Raw genomic sequence first — 12827 nt, 5'->3', positions numbered from 1 at the left:
CTCAATATCCAATCTTCCTCCAAAAGATTTCAGCATAATTCTCTTCCTTTCCTCCATACTGCCACCATGTCTCCTTTCTTACCTGAGACCCTACACTGGCCTCCCATCTTCCTTCCTGTGAAATTTACACTTCTCTATTAAATTTACACCTCCCGCTCCCTTTGAACCTCTATTTTTCCTACTCCTTTCTTCTCTTTCCCTCTTTCCATCCCTTCACTAGCTTCTTTCTCTCTCTATCCTTTTCACTCTTTTCTTCCTCCCCTTCCCCTCTGTTTTTCTACTTTCTCTTCCATTCACCCCCACCCCTCTCTGATACCATGTAAACTGTGGCAAGTCTCTCTCTCCTTCCCCTTCCAATCTAGCTGTCCAACACTGCACAGCCCCCTTGTCCAATATTTACCTTCCACCACTGTCAGGTTCACTGTTGCATCTGCTGAGACATCTAAGCCTCGCACTATTACCCGGTACATCCCAGCGTCCTCAGGCTGCACACTCAGGAGCACCAGGGAAGCATTGTGGAAGCAGAGCGTTGCCCGCTGCTGATAAAAATCTGCCATTTCCATGCTGTGCTGGCAGGTGCGCTTCTGTGACTCAAGGGAGCTTGTGCAGCTGTCCACCATATAGACCAGGATGGGACGATTCCCTGTCATGAAATACCACTTGACATGGTAGAACTCCCACGCCGAGTTTGCAAATTGGAGGGAGATGGGCAGGACAGCAGTCTGGCCAGGGGAAACCCAGATTGGGTTCTGCAGTGTAAATACAGACAGCGCCGCTGTGGTGTCTGCATGGGAAAGAGAACAAGGAGGTTTAAAGGGAACATCAGCACCTTCAATAAGATGCCAGATTGATCTCCCCTGAAAACCAGGGCCAGCTGAAACAAACACAACTCCCCTGCAAACCATCCAGTTGGCTTCATGCTTGGATGGTTCCAGCAGCCACACACTGAGAGTCTGTGTCAGGCAGCTAGTCCTATGCACAGGGGCGGCTTTAGCTATTTTGCTGCCCCAAGCACGGCAGGCAGGCTGTCCCCGGTCCCGCAGATTTGGTGGCACATCTGCAGGAGGTCTGCCGGTCCCGCAGCTTTGGGGTACCCACCACTGATTCCCCACCTAATCTGCAGGACCGGCGGACCCTCCACAGGCAAGCCGCCGAAGGTTGCCTGACTGCCGCCCTCGCAGGGACCGGCAAGGTGCCCTTCATGGCTTGCCACCCCAAGCACGCGTGTGGAGCGCTGGTGCCTGGAGTCACCACTGCCTGTGCATAGTGGCAGCTAATTAAATGTCATTGGTAAAACCATAGCTTTTCTGACCTCAGTTGCATTTTAATTCTCATTGCCAAAAAAACTTTGCTGTTGCTATTATTTGGCTGGAGACATTTCTTTATGGAGTAGCATATATAATTTTAGACACTGAAAATGCTCAAACTGTGGATTATGACGAGGGTCCTTTGCATTTATCAGGCACCTACTAGCTGGAGGAGGATATAAAAGATGAGCCTCTGACCTAGATTCAGGACAGCTCCTGGGTAAACTTTCCCAAAAACTGGGGGCAGGCTGATTTTGGCTTCCTACAGCAGCAGTATTGCTGTGGTCAGAGGGTCTCCAGCCTTTGTCTTGTCCATTTAATACTCCGGTTCCTAGGTATCTCATCAAATTTCCAACCCCTCCCTCTATGTGAATGAATGTATGGATGGTGTGACAAAATGGCCAGTGCTAGTATGGTGGGTCACCAAGAGCCCTGCTAGTGACCCAGAAAAGTGGTAGAGAAGGGAAAGAGGGAAGGGGTCTGGGTTTGAACCCCAAACTCTCAACCCCTGAGGTTACCCTCAGTCCTTGATGCTGGGGACAGGGTCTTCCTTCCTCCAATTCTCTGGTCTCTCAGATATCAGCAGCATACCTCCAAGCTCCAGTCCTCTCTCCTCCTTCACTCCACACTGTCCGTCTGATGAGTGTGCGTGTGTATTGGGTTCCCTGCAGGGCCTTAATTGTCTATAGGTGCTTCAGCTGGTCTACAGGGAATCACATCTTAATTAGCATGCTGTATCATATTAGGTTCCTGACAGGGCCTTAATTGGCTACAGGTCCTTCAATTATCCTGTAGTAGCCTTCCCTAGTCTACAGGGAACCACACCTTAATTAGCCAATGTACATTGGTCAAATTGGATAATCTCTGCACAAAAGAATAAATGGAAACAAATCTGACATCAGGAATTTTAACATTCAAAAACCAGTAGGAGAGCACATCAGTCTCCCTGGTCACTCAATAACAGACCTAGAAGTGGCAATTCTTCAGCAAAAAAACTTCAAAAACAGACTCCAACATGAAACTGCAGAACAGGAATTAATTTGGGAACTGGACGCCATCAAATTAGGCCTGAATAAAGACTGGGAGTGGATGGGTCATTACAAAAACTAATTTCCCCATAGTAATTTCCCCCTACTGTTACTCACACCTTCTTGTCAACTGTTTGAAATGGGCCACCCTCATTACCACAACAAAAGTGATTTTTCCTCCCTTGGTATTCTACTGTTAATTGAATTGCCTCATTAGACTGACCCCCTACTTGGTAAGGCATCTCCCATCTTTTCATGTGCTGTGTATTTATACCTGTTACTGTATTTTCCACTCCAAGCATCTGATGAAGTGGGTTCTAGCTCACGAAGCTTATGCTCAAATAAATTTGTTAGTCTGTAAGGTGCCATAAGGACTCCTCATTGTTTTGGTTTTTTTTAATGTAGAGAAAGGGAAACCAGAGAGATAAAGAATTCAGAAAGAGTGAAGGAAAAGGACGCTAGACCATTCAAGAAATGATCCATAGTACTCTATTATAGGAAAGAAAAGAGAAAAAGAAGAATAAAGCCCAATAGAAAAGATGGTTAAACAAAGTAAATTACACTTTATAAAATTTTTTGAATAGAATGTTGAATAACAATATGTTACTGTTGAATACAGTGCACAACTTCAGTACCCCTTTAAATTGCAGTGGGAGAGGTGGATCCAGTATTTCTCACCGTGGCTACTGGGCTTAGTTCTTGGGCAATTTTTTCAAGCCTCAGCAGTAAGGTGATCAGGTTGTTAACCAGTCACTGGCAGAAATCAGACAGGATCCCCTCGATCCCTATTTACAGCTTTGGCCAGATGTAACAAGGAGGATTTCGTTAAACGCTGTACACTACCAGACATAGGATATGGGATTAGATAGAGCAGGGCTAGGCAATCTATGGCAAGCGTGCCGAAGATGGCACGCGAGCTGATTTTCAGTGACACTCACACTGCCTGGGTTCTGGCCACTGGTCTGGGGGGCTCTGCATTTTAATTTAATTTTAAATGAAGCTTCTTAAACATTTTAAAAACCTTATTTACTTTACATACAACAATAGTTTAGTTACATATAATAGACTTATAGAAAAATGTTCAAATGTATTACTGGCATGCGAAACCTTAAATTAGAGTGAATAAATGAAGACTCGGCACACCACTTCTGAAAGGTTGCCAACCCCTGAGATAGAGTCTGATATGCCAGTTCCTAGATAAATGGTGCAATGGAATTTAACTAATATTTATTTACATTAATAAGAAATCCTTCCCCATTTTCACTGCTGCTGTGTAACCATACTCTTCTGTGTCGCCACTTGTCCTCCTCCCACCCCTCCACTTGGCTTCACTCCAGGAGCATTGTAGCTTCCAACGCAACAATACTCACCTATAAGGGCCCAGAGAAGTAAGATTCTAGTCATTGCAGCAGGAGAGATCTTGGAATCCTGAATACAGCTATGAACTCTGCCTCCTGGCTTTCAAGGAGAAAGATTCATCTCTGTCCCCTCCCTTCCTTAATTCTGATCCTTGCAACTTGGAAAATCTTTGGGGGTATTTTAAAAGCCCTAAAAGCAGAAATAGCTGGTTGCTGACGTTAGTGTCCTTTACTTGCTGACTTGAAACAAAAAAACAAAAATATTGTTTCTTCTCTTGTGTCTTTAGGGAACTTGATAGGTACTTTCCAATCTCTCATTAAGAGTGGAAGTTTGGGATTTGCCTTCATCATGCCTCACCCTGTTAGCAATATGAATTTCTCTCTTTTTCTTTAATCACTTTGCTCCCTTCTGTGCCTTTGAGAGAAAGAAATAATATCCCAGTGCCAGCTGAGAGTGCTGAAATGGTAATATATCTGGTGGAAGACAATAAAACTCACATGCACTAAGAAATAGCTACATAACCACTAGACAGAGGGTTTTAGCCATTTTGGGCTCAAGACCCAGTTGTAAATGTTTATGGCCTGTCACAACCCAGTAAACAGCCTGGAGCTGGAGGCCCTGGGGTGGTTTCTGTCAGATCCTTCCCCCAGGGGAATCGGGTCCTGCCCGTCACTCACTCCACAGTGGCAGCTCCGGCAGCTCCTGTGCTGTGTGGCTAGCTGGTCTTGGCTCTCCGCTCTGGGTATTGCAACTTCCAGGGCTGCAGTGCCACTCATTTTTAGCCCTGTGCCCCTGACTGGACCAAGTTTGTGTGAGTGCAGTTGTGATCTGGGCCTGCAATGCCACTCACTTATATTTGGCCAACCCAGGCTCCCATCGTTATGACAGCTGGGTCTAATCTGAGTGGTGTGAGTACACCAGATGTTGCAGTGCCTGGAGCAGAGAGGTGAGCCCAGTCAGCCCCAGGGGACAGGAGCTGCCACATAACCCTTTGAAACATTCCGGCACCCCAATTTTGGATCCCAATCCATGGATTAAGAAACCCTGCACTAGAGGTGTCATAACCAGATAGTTAAGGGTTAATGTCTCTTTTACCTGTAAAGGGTTACAAGCAGTGAACCTGGACCACCTGACCAGAGGACCAATCAGAAGACCAGATACTTTCAAATCTCGGTGGAGGGAAGTCTTTGTTTTGTGTTGTTTGTTTGTCTGTCGTTCTCTCTGGGTTCTGAGAGTGACCAGACGTCCCTACAGGCTCTCTAATTTTCTGTTCAAATAGTGAGAACAAGTAGAAAGGCCGTTTAGTCTTTTTGATTGTTTTTTTTATTTGCAAATGTGTATTTGGCTGGAAGGATTTTAATTTGTATTTGTGCTGGGGGGAAGGCTTCTCTCTAGTGTCTATAAGCTGAAAGACCCTGTAACATTTACCATCTTAATTACAGAGACAACTTTTACTTTTTTCTTTCTTTTATTAAAAGCTTCTCTTTTTTAAGACCTGATTGATTTTTTCCCCTTGTTGAGGCTCAAGGGAATTGAGTCTGTACTCACCAGGGAATTGGTGGGAGAAAGGGAGAGAGAAGGGATGGGGGAAGGTGGAATTCCTCTGATTTTAGATTCACGGAGCTTGAATCTCTATTACCTCTTGGGGAGGGGGAAAGAGGAGGAGGTGGAGGTGGATTTTCCTCTCTGTTTTAAGATTCAAGGAGTTTGAATCACAGTGATCTTCCAGGGTAACCCAGGGAGGGAAAGCCTGGGAGAGGCAACGATGGGGGAAAGGGTTTACTTTCCTTGTGTAAGATCCAGGGGGTCTGGGTCTTGGAGTCTTCTGGGAAGGTTTTGGGGGGACCAGAGCGTACCAGGCACTGCAAGTCCTGGTTGGTGGCAGAACTACAAGATCTAAGCTGGTAATTAAGCTTAGGGGGATTCATGCTGGTACCCCATCTTTTGGACGCTAAGGTTCGGAGTGGGGGTTATACCATGACATGGGGCACCCAAGGAGCCATTATGCAGATACTGGAACAAGGCAAACAGGACACTTGAGTGCCACCTAACAGAGGAATACCAATCAACAAACCAAAGAAAAGTCTTGAGCCCCACTCTCCACACCTCCTTTGGCCCAGGAGGCCTTGGTATCTTTAGCATTTACCCTTTGGGACCATGTTCTCATAGTCAGCCTTTAGGTTTTTCCACCTGCAGGACAAGCACATATAGATCTACTGAACCTGTTACTGGAGGGAAACAAGGATGTGAGAGCTGACCAGCCAGAGTCTCCCATCAGAGCTTACTTTAGATCTCTGATATAAGAAAAGGGGCTTTACTCCAGCATCTGATTGTCCATTGTATTTACCCTGATTCTGGCCATTGTGGCTTTATCTTCACAATTGTTTCCCTCTTGGGCCTGGAGATTGACTTGATTTGGGTCTCTGTTCCCATTCCATTCCCTTTCAAGAGAGACCCCTCAAATGACACTGCTAGTTCACTTCATTATACAATGTGAAAGCTTAACCAGAGGATTAACAATTGCTGTGATTTTTTTAAAAGAAGTTTTCTTCCCCCCTTCACCTGCTCAAATCTTTCCTGACTTGACCATCATGGGAAGTTTTTTTTTTTCAATTACAAGTAGAACGCAGGAGAAGAGGAGATTATATTCATCCTAAAATTAAATGTAACAAGGATATAACTCCCACACGTGTGGCTTGATCTGTGGAACTTGCTGCAGTAGGAGGTTAAAGAATCAAATACTGTGGGAAGGTTTTTTAAAAGGCTGAATAAAACGAGGGGAAATAACATTTCTATGCCAACCTCATTTCATGATATATGGATAACTCCAGCTTCAGGACTTTAAATGATAGATTGGCTGCGAGCAGGAAGTAAAGAAATAATCATACACGGTGCACTATAGGCATTTTCCTCCTCTCTCTGAAGCATTTGGTGCTGGTCATTGTCCGTGGAAGGAAGCTGAAGTAGATGAAACAACAATTATGTGTTGTGTGGGCCCAACCAGGGTTGCACCTCCATCTGGCGTCTCGGGTGGACCCAGTGTCTCCTCACACTGAGTGATGTTGCTGCCTGATGCATGAATATACTGCAGAAGAGGAGAAATACTATCCGTTATATTTGACTATCAAACCTGTAATCTATGTCCAAGTGATTGGCAGCCTGCCCTGAATGACACTTCTGTCACCAGATAAACTTAAGCCCTTTCTCTTTAGGATGTCCCCTACTCCCATCCTCTTAATTTCTCAATCTATCTCCAGCCAAACAGCCTGATTCTTAGACTAACTCCTATCACCACAGTGTCTCAGCATCTCTCCTGTCCCTTTAACTCAGGGGGACTTGATGTGTCACTTGCACACATGCCAACCCATCACAGTTCATGGTTAAGATAGAGTCCTAGTCACCAAGGGTTTGTCTTCTCTAGATAAATCACATCAAGTTCTAACAGACACGGAAGGAATCAGATTAATGACTGAAATGTTGTGATCAAAATTTTGATAGTTCACATGACTTCTCAAAGTTGTGTTCTAACTTGATATAAGCCTTAGTGTGCAGTGGACTCACACACTCATTCAGTACAACACCCAGTGGGCCCCCCTCCATTATGTGTCTCTTCTGATCTCTTCCAACATGTTTTGCTGGGGATGGAAAGATGGCAGCAGCAATCACTCACCTCTCCCACTATCAGTGCCAAAATGCAGAGAACCAGGCAGGCAAAGACCATACGGATAGTGTTAATGGTGCTGAGGCTTTTCCAGGCAAATTTTCCTGCAAATAAGGAGAGGTGAGATCACCACAAAAAGACCAAGAAGATAATGGGTGTAAATGAATCATTCATTAAACCATACAGCTTCAGTTCTCTAAGAGTGTCACTTCAGCACACAGTGAATCAGGAATGGGTTGTGGGCGTATGAAGGGGATAATCTTGCTGGATCCTCTGGGTTAATCTTTCTCTGTGGTTAATGTATAGCTGTTAAAAGAGTAGTGTATAGGAACTGGGTAGTGTCCCACACGAAGTCACCAGTTGTTGGGACTTTTGCCTTTCAAAAAGTATACATAATACAGTGTGAAGGAACAACATGAGCGTGGTGAGGTCCAAAGAATAACCATGTTTACTAAACATATATAACACGAAGGCCTAGCACTGCGTCATATACACACTGCTGCTGTCTGTGATAGGGTTTTCCTGTAACATTTGTTAGCCTTCTTCAGCTCACCTTAGCTCCCCTCTCCTGTTGTATGTCTGCAAATGTGTTTCTCCTTGCCCCTGTACTGCACCGCCTCACCTCAGCCTCGGGCAGTCTGAGCAATTTATCATGGGACCATTTCTTTTGTCTGAAGACTCGAGCAGTGCTGTTGCCACCGTTTCACAGTCACAGTGAAATATGAGTACTCCACACCATCTCAGACTCCTCCACTTGCTCTCTCTCCCTTCTGCCCCATCAGTCTCCCTGTCTCCAATCCCACTTTTTACTCATCTTCTCTATTCTACCTTCTCTTTTTCTCATTGCACTGCTTCCTTTCTCTCCTCTGTTTTCTTCTCTTACCGTCCACTTCTCTCCGCTTCCCCTCTCTCTTCATTTCCTCACTTCCTCCAAGCCACTTCTGACTTCAATCTCCTTATTAAACAGATACTCTATCTCACCCCTAATCCTTTGATACCTTCAGTCACCATCAGGTTCACTGTCGCATTGGCCCATAAATCCAGGGTTCGTACTGTCACCAGGTACATCCCGGCATCCGCAGCCTGTACATCCCGTATCACCAACGTAGCATTCTGGCAGATGTCTGCCTGCTGCTGATATTTCTTTGCCACCTCCTTAGTCAGCTGGCAGGTTCTCTCCCACCAGTTGTGGGCGGTCCCAGTGCAGTTGTCCAACATATACACCAAGATAGGGTGATTCCCAATGCCTCTGATGAACTCCCACTTGATGTAAATGAATTCCCAGGCTGAGTTCAGGGATTGGAGGGAGAAGGGCAGCAAAGCTGTCTGATTGGTGATGGCATGGACTGGGTCCTTGGGTGTGATTATAGAGAGGGCAGGCAAGGCACCTAAGTGTGATAACAAGGGGGAAAATTGCATGGATCTTTACCTGTCTGAGGGGTGAAAGCCTCCCTAGCTGATTCCCCAATCACCTGACTTCCTGGAGTGCAGCTGGAATTGCCATCTACATGGAAGTCTTTGTAGCCCATTCCCCACCCTTCTAATCTATGCAATGTCCTTATATAAAAGTTACCAAGGGCGTATACTAGTGAACACAAACATGGTATTTATAACGTGGTCACTTTTTTACTTTACTATAACTAAGGCTGTATTTTAGTCATGAGTATTTTTAATAAACGTCATGGACAGGTCACAGGCAGTAAACAAAAATTCACGGCCCGTGACCTGTCCATGACTTGTACTATATACCCCTGATTAAATCCGGGGGGAGGGAAGGGGTGCTGCGGGTGCTGTGGGGGCAGTCTGGGGGTGACACAGGTGCTTGGGGGGCAGTCTGGGACCCCTGTTGGTGCTGAATGGGGTTGTATGGGCTGGCAGACTCCCTACCCAGGTCCTCACAGCTCCCCGGAAGCAGCAACATGTTCCTCTCTCAGCTCCTAGCTCCGCACGCTGCCCAGCCCCAAGCGCTGGCTCTGCAGCTCCCATTGGCCAGGAACTGTGGCCAGTGCAAGCTGCTGGGATGGTGCCTGCCGAGCAGAGACAGCACGTAGAGCCATCTGGCTGCGTCTCCATCTAGGAGCTGAGGGAGGGATATGTTGCCACTTCTGGGGAGCCCCCCCGAGGTAAGCACTGCCCAGAGCCCTCATCCCCTCCCACACTCCAACCCCCAGTCTCCTTTTACACCCAAACTGCTGCTGCTGCTGCTGGGAGGGCACGGTGGCCCTAGACTTCCCCAGCAGCAGCTGGTGCAGTTGGCCTAGGGGCTGCCCGAGCTGCACAGGTGGCCCCCAGGCCAGCTGCACTGGCCACTGCAGAAGTCACGAAGGTCTCGGAAAGTCACGGAATCTGTGACTTCCGTGACAAACTCACAGCCTTGACTATAATTCACATTAACAACTCATTACTACATATAAGGTAGAAGAATAGTTGAATTCACACCTTTGCTGTTGCTGTGGTTTGCTGGAGACAGCTTTCTGCAAGGTTAGATTCAACCACTGTATTGGTTTTATAGATCTCAAAGATTCTAGTTTGAAATTCAGAAAGGAATTAATTGCTGTTATTATATACAACACATTTCTGATTTTTGCTCTGCCTTGATGGTGCATTCTGGGCATCTTGACACCAGAAAGATGCCAACCAATTGTGAGGTAGTGCAGAGCAGAGCAACAAAAAATGATGAAAGGCCTGGAGGGATCGACTTGTGGGGAAGAGATTAAAAGAGCTAAGTAGACCAAAGCCTTGGCTGCAGTCAAACTTCACAGAGCATAGGTCAGTGGGTGCTGTGCACAGATGGCTCCAAGCTCACCGTTGTACTATCTGGACTCTACTGCTGCTCTTTGCAGGCTGTTCCTGATGCATTATATTAGAGCCGTGCCTGAGGAGGGCACAGTGCTTCATTTGTAATGAAAAAGGTGCCGGGACTAAAGCAATTTTTTTACATTCATAACTGATGTGGCAAGCCCAGAGATGCCGGGACTATGAACTGCCACGCCTGGAGGAGCTGGGGCTCAGCCGTGGCAAGTCCTGACACAAATTAAGCATTATGAGGGCATCTCCAGTTTATACCAGTTGTACTTGTCAGAGGGCTGCCAGCTGCAACTGTGCCCTCCAATTCCCTGAATACTGTGTGGAGACCTTAAGTCCCTCTCTGTGCCCTTCCCACCTAAATATCCTGATGTGGAACAAAAACCCATTCCCACCTTCTTCTTTGTTACCTCCTGTCACCAGTGGGCTGGCATCCCGTCGGTCACTTTTTCTCATCAGTGGGCTGGCCTCCTCTCTGTTACCATCAGTTGACAGTGTGGTAGTTTCCCCTTTGTTACCTCCCATCACCAGTGGGGTGCCTTCATCTCTGTTATCTTCTGTCACCGGTAGGGTGGTTTCCCCTATGTTACCTTCTGTCAACAGTGGGGTGGCTTCCCCTATGTTACCTCCTGTCACCGGTGAGTTGGCTCCCTCTCTGTCACCTTCTGTCACCAGTGGACTGGCTTCCCCTATGTCACCTTCTGTCACGGGTGGGCTCATTTCCCCTCTGTTACCTCCCATCACCAGTGGGCTGGCCTCCCCTCTGATACCTTCCATCACTGTTGGGCTTGCTTCCCCTCTGTTACCTTCCACAATCAGGTTCACTAGAGCAGTGCCCGATACGTCCAAACTTTGTACCGTTATCTGGTACGTCCCCGCATCCTCTGGCTGCACGCCCTTGAGCACTAGCGAAGCACTCTCGAAGGAGACATTCACTCGCTGCTGATAAAATCCTGCCAGCTCCAGACTGTGCTGGCAGGTGCGCTCCCGTGACCCTGGGGCTCCAGTACAGCGGTCCACCATGTAGACCAAGACAGGACGATTCCCTGTGATGAAATCCCACTTGACATGGTAGAATTCCCATGCTGGGTTCTGGAACTGGAGGGAGATGGGTAGGACAGCCGTCTGACCAGAGAAGACCCGGACTGGGTTCTGCAATGAAATTATAGAGAGTGCAGCTGAGGCGTCTGCATGGGAGAGAAAAGTGAAACAAGTTACCCAGGGAGGTTCCAAGGGAATCAGTTCAAACAAATACAGAGCCCCGTGAAGAAATTCCTCTGGGCACCAGGATGCAGCACCTAAAATGCAGTGAGATCTTTTTCCAGCCAATTGACTTCAAACTGCGCTGCCATTCCAGATGGGAGAAGGTTTTAGATCCATATGCTGGGGACTGGCAGGGAATGGGTCCTTAACTGGTGACTTAAACAGACCCCACAAGGGGAAAACTATCTCCCCAGAGCTCTCAGTCAGCTTGTATCCCACACTGGGAGGTAATAAAGAGATAAAATCCCACTACCATTTCAAGCCATCCCTGGTAGGGTGGAGTCCCTATGAATCAGGGATCATGCCACTGCCTGTTTGGCTGCACTGAGTGAACAAGCCCTGCTACAGATTGCGGCTGTCTACTTTTAGGGCTACGTGGTGGCTCTAAAGCTCATGCGGGACTATATTGAGTGCAAGCCCCTGGGGGGAACTGCAGCTGGCTGCATCAGAATTCCTTCTGCCTCTCCCTGGGCAGGTGGTGCAGGGTGCCCTCCCATGAAAGGAAACAAGTGGCTACCCCATCAATGGGGAGTTTAAACACTGAACAACAGGACAATGCCGCATTGGCCCCTGAGCAGCATGGATCAGAAAAGACCTGATGGGGTTTTCCCCATTTCCTAGAAATATTCTGAGCTTCCTCTTTTCCTCCGCTCAGCCCCCTGAAGCAGCAGCTACTGAGATATAGCCTCCTAGATCCCTTACTTACCTGTGAAAGCCCAGAGAAGTAGCATACCAGTCATTGCAGTGGAGGGACACATGGCCGAGCACCACATAATCCTCATTCAGACGATAGACTCAGCCTCTGAACTTCAGAGAGGCACAAGTCTTCCTCATTTTGTTTCATATCTTCTTTAAAAAAAAGGCATTTCTTTAAAGCTGTTTCATTATGAAAATGTCTCCACTTTATATATTTAATTCAGATTAATATCCTCACTGAGAGAAACTGGCAGTTCTGCAGTTCTAACGTTACGGTCAGTTCAGGTCTCAGCAAGAACGGATGTGGTCTCAGGCCCCCGTGACTTTTGTGTTCATGGCAGGCTATCCTGTGTCCTAATTTGGCCAGGTAGAGGCGGGGCAGAAATTATCACCAGCACTTTTTCAAAGAATTGTGTACTACAAACCGAGAATGTTGGAAAATTGTCAAAGCCTCACTGCCTCACTATTATATGTAATGAACAGCAGTTCCCAGAAGCAGGGAATTATGTTCTCTGTTGCTGATCTCCTTGCAATTACATGGCCTGGCAGGTGGGAGTAGATCTACTGGGAACCTGCAGAGGGCACCAGCAGGTATGGAGGTTGTTGGATATGTGGAGGGTGAGAAAGGATTAGGGGTAGGGGGTGGGTAAAGGGGAGCAGGGAGCAGAAGAAAGGTTCATTTTGACATTTCTTCCCAAAATTTTTTTT

At 46.9% G+C, this 12827-nt stretch overlaps 1 protein-coding gene across 1 annotated transcript; it reads right to left on the bottom strand.

Annotated features, from left to right (window-relative positions):
* Positions 1-6591: 6591 nt before the first annotated feature.
* LOC115640873 lies at positions 6592-12167 on the bottom strand. The gene is made up of 4 exons (XM_030543950.1): positions 12130-12167; positions 10967-11347; positions 7365-7459; positions 6592-6779 (listed from the first exon to the last, which is right to left on the bottom strand). The coding sequence occupies exons 1-4, from the start codon at positions 12161-12163 to the stop codon at positions 6633-6635; spliced, it is 657 nt and encodes a 218-aa protein (XP_030399810.1). The 5' UTR covers positions 12164-12167; the 3' UTR covers positions 6592-6632.
* Between the last annotated feature and the right edge of the window lie 660 nt (positions 12168-12827).

The sequence above is a fragment of the Gopherus evgoodei genome, unplaced genomic scaffold (assembly GCF_007399415.2).
Source record: "Gopherus evgoodei ecotype Sinaloan lineage unplaced genomic scaffold, rGopEvg1_v1.p scaffold_32_arrow_ctg1, whole genome shotgun sequence".
NCBI lineage: Eukaryota > Metazoa > Chordata > Testudines > Testudinidae > Gopherus > Gopherus evgoodei.
This window is presented reverse-complemented; position numbering and strand designations above follow the sequence as displayed.